The sequence below is a fragment of the Panthera pardus genome, unplaced genomic scaffold (genome assembly GCF_024362965.1).
Source record: "Panthera pardus isolate Hobbes unplaced genomic scaffold, ASM2436296v1 HiC_scaffold_17, whole genome shotgun sequence".
Lineage (NCBI taxonomy): Eukaryota > Metazoa > Chordata > Mammalia > Carnivora > Felidae > Panthera > Panthera pardus.
Window position 1 is genome coordinate 71392926 of NW_026526732.1, and position 14925 is coordinate 71407850.

At 39.7% G+C, this 14925-nt stretch overlaps 1 protein-coding gene across 3 annotated transcripts in view; it reads left to right on the top strand.

The window, feature by feature from the left end:
- Positions 1-9995, top strand: part of RRAGD (Ras related GTP binding D) — a 40711-nt gene extending 30716 nt beyond the window's left edge. For all 3 annotated transcript variants that reach the window (XM_019442844.2, XM_019442845.2, XM_019442846.2), the window contains exon 7: positions 7163-9995. In XM_019442844.2, the coding sequence (XP_019298389.2) occupies positions 7163-7314 (152 nt within the window). In that variant the 3' untranslated portion in view covers positions 7315-9995. The remainder of the gene's footprint in view (positions 1-7162) is intronic.
- Positions 9996-14925: the final 4930 nt, after the last annotated feature.

The following is a 14925-nucleotide window of genomic DNA, read 5'->3' on the forward strand; positions in this document are numbered from 1 at the left end:
GCCAGCCTGCCCTCTAGTGACGCAGCTGCCAGAGGAGGAGGTGGCACCAGACCATCCTCCCAGGAGCTTTTGCTTTTCTGGCAGTGAAGCTGGCCAAAGCCTTGTTGCCAGACTGTAAAGTCCCTTCCCAGGGAGGGCCCCAGTGGCCTTCCTCTTGGTCCACTCTACTGCATGGTGTTAGGGACCATGTGACCCCTTGAGATCCCTGTATAAAGGAGGGGATTTGTACAACATTAAAGTTAGATAGTATTTAACTTCTGTTCAGCCTTTGTACATTATTAAAAAAAATTTTTTTTAAATGTCTATTTACTTTTAAGAGAGAGAGAGAGACAGAGTGAGAGCTGGGGAAGGAGCAGAGAGAGAGGGAGACACAGAATCTGAAGCAGGCTCCAGGCTCTGAGCTGTCAGCACAGAGCTTCACATGGGGCTTGAACCTGTAAACCACAAGATCAGGACCTGAGCCGAAGTTGGACACTTAACCAATTGAGCCACCCAGGTACCCCAGCCTCTGCACATTCTTTAAAGAGTCCTCAAAACACAGGGCTGGCATCATGATTCTGAAAAGGGAAGACATGAATATGCTCAATAGAGTCACCAATAAATAAAAGAAAAACAAATAATATATGAGTAAATGATAAATATGACATAATGTAAATATATACAAATACATATTATATGTGAATGTAAATGAGTAAATAAATAAAAATAAAATAAAGCCAAAGCAACTAAACTCACAGAGATACTTATTCCCCCCCTACTGTTTAAACTGGGAAATACCAGCTTACTGACACACTAGGGATTTTTGCTAGCAACTAGGGCATGATTTACCAATTTTTTTAGGATAAAAAAATTACCAACAGAGTGCCAATAGTAACATTTACTAAAATGCCTTTTTTTTTTCTTTATAAACAACACATGTTCATTATAAAAATACTTTGAAACTTTGGGAAAATATAAAGAACAAAATAAAACCATTCAATTTCACCATCTGGAGCTAAATCCCCATGTTAAATTTCTGAGATTTTCTTTCTCCCCACCTCCCTCCCTCATCCCTTCTTTCCTTTTGACAAAAGTGGGGCTATATTGTTTATATAGTTTTATATCGTATTGTTTTTACTCATTTATATCATGAAAATTTGCCTAATTCATTAAGCATAAAAACACAATTTAGATTTTTATTCTTTTTTTTTTTTAACGTTTATTTATTTTTGAGACAGAGAGAGACAGAGCATGAACGGGGGAGGGTCAGAGAGAGGGAGACACAGAATCTGAAACAGGCTCTAGGCTCTGAGCTCTGAGCTGTCAGCACAGAGCATGATGTGGGACTCGAATTCACGGACCGCGAGATCATGACCTGAGCCAAAGTCGGACGCTTAACCAACTAAGCCACCCAGGCGCCCCTATTGTTTCTTTTTTAAAATATTTATTTGTTTAAGTAATCTCTACACCCAGTGTGGGGCTTGAACTCATGACCCTGAGATCAAGATTCCCATGCCCTTCCCACTGAACCAGCAAGGTGCCCCTTATTGTCTCTTTTTATTACAAAATAGATTCAGTTAGAAAACTTAGAAGTAACAAATAAGCAAAAAAGAAATAATTATTGATAAGCTTCTCAGAGATCACTCTCAACATTTTCTTTATAACGTTTCAGACATTTTCATCTATAGCTATGTCTCTATCTATATGGAATGATATGATAAATACTACTTCATAACCTTTACTGAATTTATTACAGACCTCTAATTCACTAAATCTTTTTTTTGTCACATCATTTTAATGATTATGTTAGCTTCTTTTATTGTTCAAAATTTGTATTGTTTCTAGATTTTAATGTTGTAAGTAATCTCTGATGACCTTTTTTTTGCACTAAATATTTGTGTACATCTTGGCTATCAGGAAAAACTTCAGCAAATGGAATTAGGTCAAAGGGTAGGGTAGACAAGTTTTGGTGGCTTTTTTTTTTTTTAATGTTTTATTTATTTTTGAGAGAGGGAGAGACAGAGTGTGAGCAGGGAAGGGGCAGAGAGAGAGGGAGACAGACCCCCCAAACAGGCTTCAGGCTCTGAGCTGTCAGCACAAAGCCTGATGCGGGGCTTGAACTCATGAACCGTGAGATCATGACCTGAGCCAGAGTTGGACACTTAACTGACTGAGCCACCCAGGTGCCCTGTGTTTTGGTGGCTTCTGATACATATTGCCAAAATGTCCTTCTGAAAGATTTTATGGGCTTATGCTATTAAGAGAATATAAGTGTATATATAAGAGAATATAAGAGAATAAGAAGAGAATAATATAAGAGAATATATAAGAGAATATAAGAATATCCATTTTGCTATATTCCTATTAATATTGGGTATTAGCATTAAAAAATTTGATTATTGGGGTGCCTGCATGGCTCAGTCAGTTGAGTGTCTGACTCTTGGTTTCGGCTTAGGTCATGATCCCAGGGTCGTGGGATTGAGTCCCATGTCAGGCTCTGCACTGGCGTGGATCCTGCTTGAGATTCTCTCTCTCTCTCTCTCTCTCTCTCTCTCTCTCTCTCTCTCTCTCGGGCCCTTTCCCCCTGCTTGTGCTCTTTATTAAAAAAACCTCTTTTTGATTATTAAAAACTTAGTATCGTTTCAAGTTACATTTCCTTGCTTCTTGGTGAAGTTGTAGGTTTTTCCTGTATTTACTGACTGTTATCAACCAAATTGCCTTTTGGGTCCTTGGCTTTCAAAACTTTTAATGAAGTAGTGTTAATCTTTTATTCCTTATTTTCATCTTGCTAAAAGTAAGAGCAGGTTATATAATAGATTCATGGAATTTTGAACATGTACAGGACCATACCTTGTTTCATTCTCTCAATTATAGATGATTCTACCCAGACCCAGGAACTAGGAGTGACTTTCTCTCAAAGTCATACTACCAGTGTATGGCAAGTCAGAGCTAAGATTCCTGGGCTTGTCCCTACATAGAATCAGTTCTGTTTAATTTATTTATTTTAAGAGAGAGAGAGAAAGAGAGAGAAGGGGAAGGGGCAGAGAGTGAGAGAGAGAATCTCAAGCAGACCCTGCACTGTCAGACTGTCAGCGGGGAGCTGATGACACAGGGCTCGGACCCATGATCCATGAGATCATGACCTGAGCTGAAGGCAAGAGTTGGGTGCTTAACCAACTGAGCCCCCAGGCGCCTCTGTGCATATTGTGTTTTAAACCATTATACATATATTTCCTTGGTTAAAGATATTTTCAGAATTTATATTTGGTGATTAATACTTCATGTTGATTTTGGAAGCTAAATAAAAGAAAAGTAATGCAAATAGTACAACTAGAGCCCCAAAACAATCTAGGCTAGTGGCAGGTCCTAAAATTTAGGGTACATTAGTGTCAACCTGGAGAGCTTGTTTATTTTGAACTGATTTTAGACTTAACAGAAAAGTTGCAAAAATAGTACATGGTTTACACATATTCCTCATCCAATTTTCCAAATGTTAACATCTTACATACTATATAGTACAGTATGAAAAGTAGGAGGGGCGCCTGGGTGGCTCAGTCGTTTGGGTATCCAACTTCAGCTCAGGTCATGATCTCATGGTTTGTGAGTTCGAGCCCTGCATCGGGCTCTGTGCTGACAGCTCAGAGCCTGGAGTCTGCTTCAGATGCTGTGTCTCCCTCTCTCTCTCTGCCCCTCCCCCATCCACGCTCTGTCTCTCTTACTCTCAAAAATAAACATTTAAAAAAATTTTTTTAAAGAAAAGTAGGAAATTACCATTGGTATAATACTATTAATGAAACTGTAGACCTTATTCAGATTGCGCCATTTTTCCAAAAATACCCTTTTTCTGTTTTAGGATCCCAAATTGATTTACTCGTCATTCTTCCAAGTCTCCTCCAATCTGTGACAGTTCTTCATCTTTCATGACCTTGACACTTCTGAAGAGTATCGATCAATTATTTTGTAGAATGTTCCTCAAATTGGATTTGTCTATTGTTTCCACACAGTTGGAACAAGATTATGTACTTAGGCAAGAATGTGTCCTTCTCAGTGTATCATATCAAGTGGTTCATGATGTTGATAAGTCTTATTACTGGTGATGCTGACCTTGATTTAGTTAAGGCAATCTCTGCCAGGTTTTTCCACTGGAAAGTTCCTGTCTTTCCCTTTGTAGTTAATAAATACTTTAAAACTATGTAAATTTTGTTCCTCCTCACACTTTTGCCCATTAATTTTAACATCCATGTATGGTTATGGAAGTAAATTTAAGCAGGAATTTATCATGTGGATCTTTTTTTTTTCTTTTAATGTTTATGTATTTATTTTGAGAGAGAACACGAGCAGGGGAGGGACAGAGAGGGAGGAAGAGAGAGAATCCATGCTGAGCTCACAATCGATATTGAGATCATGACCTAAGCCTAAATCAGGAGTTGACATTCAACCAACTGAGCTGCCCAGGTGCCTTGTGAATTTCTACTTTTAAAACTTCAAATGCAGCAAGATACTGTTAACATTTTAAATTGCAAAGATGAATTAAGTTAAGATTTTTCAGGAACTATCAATAGAATATTTCTTTTTTGTTTGTTTAAAATGTTTATTTATTTATTTTGAGAGAGAGTGCAAGTGGGGAGGAACAGAGAGAGAGAGGGAGAGAGAATCCCAAGCAGGCTCCACACTGTCTGCACAGAGCCTGACTCAGGGCTCAGTTTCATAAACTGTGAGATAATGACCTGAGCCAAGATCAAGAGTCGGATGCTTAACCGACTGAATAGAATATTTCTGGCACCCCAATAGAATATTTCTGCAAGTTGAATTCTCACTGAGCCAGTTTTTTTAGCTAAGCTTTCTTTCATAAGTTGGTTCCATATACAGTAAAACCTTGGATTGCAAGTAACTTGTTCTACAAGTGTTCTGCAAGACGAGCAAACATTTCTAGTAATTTTTAGCTTGATAAACGAGCTATGTCTTGCAATATAAGTAGTATGTGATGCCGAACCTCACATGATCACAAATTGAATTTGTTTCGATATACAGGTGCTTTGAATTACAAGCATGCCTGTGGAATGAATTATGCTCACAAGCCAAGGTTTTACTGTATAGGCAAAGAATTTTGAGGTTGTTCTCACATCTTGTATCCATATTCCCACTAAATAAAATCATTTATTTGCTCCTTATTTTCTTTTATATTTGAAATTCATTCCTTTTATTCTTCACACCCAGTGTGGGGCTTGAATTCATGACCCTGAGATCGAGAGTCGGATACTTTACTGATTGAACCAGCCAGGTGCCCCTATTTTCTTTTAATTACATACTTTATATGAAAAATGGTCCCAAAAACCAAACTGAGGAAGTGGGGAAATGAGTTGGGAAGGTAGAAAAGCCCCCCACAGTGGTGTCAATGAGCCGTTTTATGCTCACTCCCAATAGGAGAATCTCTGAGAAGCTGTGTGGAACAAATTCAGATCATCCCAGTTGAGTATGGAAGACTGAAACATTTATCCACCTTCCCCCAGGCCCCTCTGTTTGAGGAGTACCCTTAAAACGTTCATTCCCATATCTCTGGTACCTGTCTGTGTGCGGTTGAGGAAGTTCTGTGGTACTAAAGAAAGCCTCAGGCAGAAAAGAGCTACTTTTTTCTTTTTTAAGAATTTATTTTTAAGTAATCTCTACACCCAACATGGGTTTCATACTCACAGCCGAGATCAGGAGTCGCATGCTCTACCGACTGAGCCAGCCAGGCACCCCTGGACTTATTTATTTATTATTACTTATCCCTTTATTCTGGTAATTGTCTTGAGGGAGATCACTTGGAGGTTTTATTGCACTGTGGTCACTAACGCTGTAGAAGCACCAGAGGGCGCCTCTGAGAGGGTTTCCAGCTCCTGGGAGCTGAGATGGTGTTTGCTCCAGTGCACTACGACTGTTTGGAAGAATTTCACTCCTTGGCTGGAATCCCAATTCTTTTATTTTGGGTTTGGGCTTTGGAAGTATCACCTGAGTGGATGGAAATAACCACTGGGCTAGTTATTTCAATAAAGTTAAATAGAACCAACTGCCTTATCCTAATTGGTATAAACATAATGTTGCTCTCAACACTTTTACACATTAGTGATGATGAAGAATGCACTCAAGACTTTGGATTATCTTTTATTCTATTCTTGTACCAATAATTTCAGAAAACACAAAAAGATTCTCCCTTACTGTTTTTGCATTTAAAATTTACTTAGTATTGAAAAAACTCGAGTGTCATTGATTGTTGAACTTGTGAGCTTAGAATTGACCGGAGGTGACTGTTACCACTCTAAACTTAGGACTTTGCTTTCCCCAGGGCTTATGACTATGGCTTAAAGATAATAGATATTTGGTAAATATTGATTGATTGAATCATTGATCCTAAAGCTTTGAGATCTCAGCCATACTTCAAGTCAGGGTCTGCCTCCACTCAGAGTCAATTTAATAATCCCCTTTGGGGAAAAATAATAAATATTTCATGGAAGATATGTCTTAATTGTAAGAAATTTTGGATTCTGACATGTCAGAAAAATGTGCACTTTAGTTGGTTCTTCAAATGTTGTGGATCATAGACACTGTGGAAATGTGGTCTATCATCTGGAAACTTTTTTTTTTTTTTTTTTTTTAGAGAGAGAGAGCATGAGTGAGGGAGAGGAACAGAGGGAAAGAGAGAGAGAATCCCAAGCAGGCTCCACCCTCAGCACAGAGCTAGACTCGGGACCCGATCTCATGACCCCAGGATCATGACCTGAGCTGATATCAAGAGTCAGTCGCTCAACTGACTGAGCCATCCAGGTGCCCCATCTCTGGAGCCTTTCCTTAGGAAAACATGTCCATTTGCAAAATCTTGCCTGCAATTCCTGAAGCCCAGCTGCAGAGCTCCTCGGGAAGTCTGAGAACCTTCTGTTACGGCTGCTCTTTTGCCTCCCCATAGTTGCTTGTCTTGGCCACAGCAGACATGAAAAGAGGAGATTGTTTCTAAGTGTCTTTTTAAAAATTTTCTTTTCTTTTTATTTCAAGTAGGTTTCATGCCCAGTGCTGAGCCCAATGCTGGGCTTAAACTCAAGACCTTGAGATCATGACCTGAGCTGAAATCAAGAGTCAGATGCTTAACCAGCTGAGCCACCCAGGTGCTCCATGAGACATTTCTAAATATTTTTGTTTTCTTCTCCAGGGCTTATTGACTATAATTTTCATTGCTTCCGGAAGGCCATCCATGAAGTTTTTGAGGTAAGAATGAAGATGGTGAAATCACGAAAAGTTCAGAATCGGCTACAGAAGAAAAAAGGAGCCACCCCCAATGGGACCCCTAACGTGCTGCTGTAGTGAAGTTTCAGGAGTATCTTTTTAAGCCAGACCTTCCAGTGAGGCCACTGAGCTGTGTTGCACTAAAGGAAAAGGAAAAAGAATATGGGACACATGATGTATTCGGTGTAAGAAAAGAAAAATTCCTGCAACCCTCTTGATCTTCTCTTTTTTAAATAAAGTGAGCACTTTGAAGCCAAAACTTGTATTTTAACAATGAAGTAAAATCTGTAATTTCGTTACACAAATGTAAACTTTTATGGTCTGTGGTCAGAAACTCCTGTGTGAGGACTGCCAGGAACTGTATATATTTTGCTCTTTTTCATGTTTTTTTTTTTTCTTTGAACTTTGATAAAACAACTTTTCTAAGCTTTTTTCTGTACTTGGTGTCAAAGACATGCATACTGTAGTGTAGTTCAGATCTATATGGCAATCAGAAATCAAAAAGCAATGCACTGGCAATGACTTTTTTTTTTTTAATCACTTTGGGAATCTTTGCTAACAATTGTCGAGAAAAATCATTTTTCAGTGGAGCTGGAACAGATTGGGGCAGCAAGCTCCAGGAGCAATAAGAACTGTCTCCTGTTTATCACTGGTATAAACGGGAGTTTTGTAGAATACTGTTAGCACCAAACTTAACTAAAAATTTCTATAGCTGGGGCAGTACTTCCCGACTCAACAGTTTTTACAAAGCTCTTTACCTCAACACACATCTCTATAATCATTTTATACAGAGAGGTTGTTCCTTTTTGCTGCATTACTGTTCTTTAGAACCTTTGGGACCAGATTTCCAAAATGGTGCCAATCACTGGAGATTGGTCAAAGTAACATCAGAGGCCACATGGTTTCCCAATTGTAGGTGATTGGTACCTACAGATTTAAAAATATATATACAATTCTGTATGTTCGGCCCTGAGCAATGGGCCTGTTGTTGTGCAACATTTAAAATGTTTGTTGAGGATGATGACCGCAGGGAATGTCTCAGAACTTGAGCGGAGAGCATAATCCTGGTGAGCATGTTTGTCGCCACTGAGCCTCCTGCTCATCTGTGATCGTGTGCCTTGTGGACTCTGCCTGTTCCCACCTTAGGACTGAACTAGAGCTCAGCTTGCTAGCAGCACACTCTGCACATCTGAAAAGCCATCCTGCAAACCCCTAACGATCAGTGGGAAGAGGACAGCCAGAGGAGGCGTTACAGTTAGCTATGTCTTTGTCTCCATGAAATTCTTCCACTTATGCTTACCTTAGACTATCAGGATGTTAAGAGACTTACTAATCACCCCTCACCCCAGACCATTCCAAGTAGGTAATTCTATGTCCATCCCCAGGGTCAGTGCCCTAAAGCTACTTGTGGGTATTAGAAAATAATTTTATTTATTTATTTATTTTTAAACAGAGACTCCTGAGGAAATCAAAGCTGGTCCTAGCAAAATGTACCAAGTTTCTAAAGTTACTTGCCCTTGAAACTATCTCACTTCCATCTGTAGCTTCCTTCCATCCTCTCTCCTTTACTCCCCAAATCCTATTCCTTTGAGGCTGCTAACTGCAAATGCAAGACTGATTGTGGTTTAAGATTTGAGTCCTCCCAAGGGTCTGTGCATTTTGGAAGGAAATTTCCAAAAATCATTAAGGCGCCCAACTCCCTTCCTCATGATTCCTGCTCAGAAACCTGGGTCAGTAGGAGCCCAGGGTTCCAAAGGAGCCTTTTCCTTAATTTCTAGACCTATATCCTGTTGGATCTTTGGATCTTTGCCAACAGGCTTGGTACATATGGGTTATTCTTATAAATTTAATGCTCTAATATTTTTTACACAATGTTTCTTTTTGATTAAGCAAATAAAGAATCACTTTTCTAATGTGACTTTATCCTAAAGGTAGACACACTTGCCTATCTGGTAAATCACACATTACTTAGCTATATATATATATTGTTGTAACCAGGAGGAGCTTCCATTTTTAAGCTGGGTATATGATGGGTTTTTGTTAAAATGTGCCTTAAAAGTCTATTACTTCAGGAGCAAATGGTTCTTTCGGAGAAAGCAAAAATAATCCTATGGCATAGGACCCAAGTTCATGGTAGTAAGTGCACTCTTTGATTAATCACACACTAATCCATAGATTACTGCCTCAAACCTGTAAGCATGGTAATGACCTCTTAGTTAACGACAGATGTAGGAGTTATGTCTAAGAGTTCAATTTTTGAAGTCTGTGCTATTGGAATTACAAAATCTCTTTGATTCCTTTCACATTTTATTCTGATATGGAACTTGGGTTACTGCGATGCGTATGACCATATTTAGGTCTCAAATCTAATGCTATAAATACAAAGCCCAAATACATGGCTACGGTGATGCCCTGGAACATTTTTGCTCCTTTTCAAGGGTTGAGAACTTGACCTACAGGTTTCTGGGGCAATTAGAACTTCTGTGTAGAGGTGAGACTGAATTACCACCTTTGGTTATTTTTAGTGATAAAAATTAGTGTGTATGACCAGGGTAGAGTGTTTCTGAAGGAATAAGTAAAAAACTGGTTGGCATTCACAGTGTTATTTTGTGAACATAATATATTTTGGACCCTTAAATATAAAATGACTAAGAACTCAGCAATATTGTTAAATACGGGTTATATGCTAACTCTGTTTGAGACATACTCCAGAAAAATGGCTAAACTGTCTTGATTATTAAAGTATGGTATGCATTTAACTTCTATAGACTGGTTGTAATTTGTAATCAAGCATCGTATTGTGTTTTACTTTAAGCCATACATCATTTGTAATTATTGGTAAACCGTTGCTTTCAAGAATGTTAACAGCCAATTGAAAAGCATGTGTCATGCTCATGATTTGGGAAGGCTCTCATTTTATTTCAAGCATATTCATAACTAATCATTCTGGGAGCAGAATATTCTCTTGGTGAAGCGTAGGTATGGTCCTTCCTACTTGTGTGGTTGTATCCCATACAGGAGTATCATTGCTTCACTGGCCCTGCTGGGTCCCTTTAGTAAAATGTTTGTCCTGATTAATTTCCATTTTATGGAAATGAAGGTAAACTACTCTACTTACATTGGATTTACACTTTTATTTTTATATTGTGAACACCCTTATCCATATTTTTGATGGGAACGTGACTGTTTGGAATGTAGAACTGGTTTTTCAGTAAACTTCAGATATTAATTCTTGCTTCTCTGGCCCTAGTCCCTAGCTACCTGGGAATTATTTTCCAAACAGTCCACCTTATCGATTCTGCCTTGCTTAGTAAGATTCCACTCTGTGATGACTTTGACAGATACCTAAGAGTTCCCAGAAAAGACTAGCCTTTAGATGTTACATCTTATATATGAAATTCTGTTTCTGGTTGGAAAACCTACCTAAGATAATATTTTTCTATGGTTTTTTATCAGTGGTGATGTTGAGTTTAGGAGAAAGAAAATTGTCTTGAACAGAATTACTTACTGATAACATGATTGAGTGCACACAATATTTCATAAGTGCTTTTATGTAAGTTATCTTCATAAACCCAAGAGGGGGTACTATTATCACTATCTTACAGATGAGGCAACTGAGGGTAGAGGGATGAAATCCCTTGGTCAAGATCATATAAGTAGTAAGACAGAAGGGCCGGAGTCTGCCTGGAGAGTCCACCCTCTCAATACTGCTCTAAGCAGCCAGACCACATGTCCCTTTAAGTAGCCTCCCTTCACAAATCTGAAGACGGGGACTTGAAGTTTAGGATTTACTGCTGCGTGGGCTTATGAAGGCTAAAATGCTGGGATATTAAAAAAAACCCTTTTCTTACGCGAGAACCAATATGAGCAGCTCTAAATGTACTTCAAGATTATGCGTTTTTCTTCCTAATCCATTAAATAACTCTACTGCCGAAAATCATATTAACAGATAGTGTTTAAATGTCAGAAGAGAATTCAAATACCTTGTCCAGACTTTTGGTCTTCTAAGAAACCAAAGTATATGAAATTCTGAGAAAACCAAGAGAGAATAAGCCTTTGAGCTTAGCTGTATTTAACCTTTTACTTCATTTTTAATATGTGTAACCATATTTATAGAAAACAAAACACTGATCTGGATTAAAATTCAAAAAGATACTTTTCAACCCTAACCTTTTCTTGAGATGCAGACCTATATTTAAAATTGCCATTAGCATACTTTTGCTGTCATCTTCTATTAGGGGACCCTTAAATCTAACATGTCCAAAAATTGAACTTGCTTCCTTCTTGCTAAATCTCCTCTTTCTATGGTGGTAGGACTATACTCCCTGTGGTGCCTGCCAGAAATGTAGGCCTCCTTCTTGGCTCTTCCTTCCTGTTCACGCTTTCAACCACCCAGTTCTTTCAGCTCAGCCTTACAAGCTTTTTTTTTTTTAATAGTTTTTTTTTTTAAGTTTATTTATTTTGAGACAGACAGAGACAGCATGAGCAAGGGAGGGACAGAAAGAGAGGGAGAAAAAGAGAATCCCAAGCAGGCTCTGCACCGTCAGCACAGAACCCGATGTGGGGCTCAAACCCTAGAAACTGTGAGATCATGACCTGAGCCAAAACTGAGAGTCTGACCCTTAACCAGCAGCCTTACAAACTTCTATTCAATCTATTCTCTCCGTCTCTTTTGCCATTATCCTGCTTTAGATCACCATCTCCTCTCTCTGGATCTTAATAACCTCTCAACTAACGTCTCTCCACCTCATCCGCCCATTCTCCACACAAGACCCAGAGTGACTGTTCTACACCACAGTTCTGACCACATCACTCCCTTGCTTAACACCCCTCATAACTCTCCATTATAGATCTCAGTCATACTCCTCAATACAGTTTGCAAGAACCTGCTTCCCAGGTTTTTACTTCCCTCTTCAGCCGTGGCTCATTTTCCCTCAACAGAGCTGAACCAGAATGCCCATACAGTGCATGGTAAATAAGAGGATCCATGAGTTTTGATTCTTTTCTTTGTCAGTCATTTTCTGAGGGAAATGATAATTGTTTTTCATTCAACAGTTACTGATATGACACTTTTTATATGCTACGTTTTTTTTTTTTTTTAAACTTTTTAATGTGTATTCATTTTTGAGAGAGAGAGTGAGAGCAGGGGAGGGGCAGAGGGAGAGGGAGACGCAGAATCTGAAGCAGGCTCCAGGCTCTGAGCTGTCAGCACAGAGCCTGACACGGGGTCTCAAACCCACGAACCATGAGATCATGACCTAAGCCGAAGTCGGATGCTCAACAAACCGAGCCACCCAGGCGCCCCTACGAACACCTATTAAGGTGTTCTTAATAAAATACCTAAATGGCAGATTCTGGAGATGCAAGGATTTTAATAATAGAAAATAAAGCACTTTATAGAACTGTAGGAGTTGACCCTTTATGGAATCCATTTTAAACTTTTTGTTGTGAGCCACAATAAATATAATTCACATTGCAAACTATCACATACTCACACTTATAAATGTTACTTTTTAAAAAGATTTTATTATATTTTTAAAGGGTCAAGTATAAATTTAAATATATTTTTAAATATTTTTAATGTTTATTACTTAAAAAAATTTTTTAAATGTTCATTTATTTTTGAGAAAGAGACAGAGCACAAGCAGGGGAGGTGCAGAGAGAGAGGAAGACATAGAATCTGAAGCAGGCTCCAGGCTCTGAGCTGTCAGCACAGAGCTTCACATGGGGCTTGAACTCAGGAACCACAAGATCATGACCTGATCCGAAGTCAGACGTTTAACCAACTGAGCCACCAGGCGTCCCAAGAGTTTATTTTTAAGTAATTTCTACACTCAGTTGGGGTGCCAATTCACAACATGGAGATTAAGAGTCACACTGTCGAGGCACCTGGGTGGCTGAATTGGTTAAGCCTTTGACTTTGGCTTAGGTCATGGATCTCAATGGTTCGTGAGTTCAAGCCCCATGTCTGGCTCTCTGCTGTCAGAGCCTGCTTTCAGATCCTTTGTCTCCTTCTCTCTTCCTTGCGCCTGCTTGCACTCTCTTTCTCTTTCTCAAAAATAAAATAAAACATTAAAAAAAAAAAAAGAGTTGCACTGCCCACCACCTGAGCCAGCCAGGCACCCCTTATAAATGTTACTTTTTCAAAAATCTCACAAAGTAGGGACGCCTGGATCTTAAGCGTCCAACTTCGGCTCAGGTCATGATCTCACATTTCCTGAGTTCGAGCCCCACATTGAGCTCTGGGCTGACAGCTCAGAGCTGGAGCCTGTTTCAGATTCTGTCTCCCTCTCTCCCTGCCCCTCCCCTGCTCGTGCTCAGTCTCTTTCTCTCTCTAAAATAAATAATAAACATTTAAAAAAATCTCACATAGTATTATTCCTTCTACATGCAATGCATTCTAGTATTTTTTTATTTCCTTTTTGAAAAAGATGTCACAATTCACTAATGGGTCATGCTCTATTTGTAAAGCATTGCTGGAACGAATGAATCCATTTGCCAGATCAGAGATACCTGAGGATTTTCTTTCTAGCCTAAAATATTTTCTTTCCCTAATGTTTATTTATTTTTGAGAGACAGAGACAGAACATGAGCGGAGGAGGGACAGACAGAGGGAGGCACAGAATCCGAAGCAGGTTCCAGGCTGTGAGCTGTCAGCACAGAGCCCGACGCAGGGCTCGCACCCACAAACCATGAGATCACCACCTGAGCCAAAGCCAGACGCTTAACTGACTGAGCCACCCAGGCGCCCCTCCTGTTAATTTAAAAATCTTAACAAACCTAGGGGAAATTCTGAGGAAGTTCTTGAATTTTCCTTTCACTTAATCAGGGCTTTCTGCTGTTTACCAGAGTAGTTGTACTTTCCATTGCCATCCCTTGGACTTTTTTTTTTTTTAATTTTTTTTTTAACGTTTATTTATTTTTGAGACAGAGAGAGACAAAGTATGAATAGGGGAGGGTCAGAGAGAGGGAGACACAGAATCTGAAACAGGCTCCAGGCTCTGAGCTGTCAGCACAGAGCCCGACGCGGGGCTCGAACTCACGGACCGCGAGATCATGACCTGGGCCGAAGTCGGCCACTTAACCGACTGAGCCACCCAGGCGCCCCGCTTGGACGTTTTTGTATGCTGGGTTGTAGGGGATTTATGAGGCTGCTGTCCTGGCAAGATCATCATTTACTGTAGACTCTATCCTTGACTATAATAAATAGTTAACTTCACCGGGATTTTAGGGACTCATGAATTTACATCTGACTTCTATGTGGTCCTTTGTTAAATCAGATGATACTGGTATTACCCAATATGGAGATTGCATGAGTTTTGCCCTTTTGTAGTATTTTGAGACTCCCAAGAAGCAGGTGAGCAAGGCTCTTCCCCATGAAAGAGACGTGATCTGCTGCTACACTCAGGGTGGAGGAGGGCATTAACTAGTGTCGGGCTGCCTGAGGTCTTGACCACCCTGCTTCTTCAATCTTACTAATCAACGGCTGGAGCAAGGAGGATCTTTCTAGTTTCTCAAAACTGAGCAAACCCCCCCCCCCCCACACACACAAAAACCACTTAAGACCCTTCCCCTGAATGGCCAACTACAGTTGACCTCAGTTTCTTCCAATGCTAATGCAGGCCACCCCAAGATGAGCCACTCTAGTGTGAAGACTGAGCTGAAGGCAATCAAGACCTTTCAGGCTCA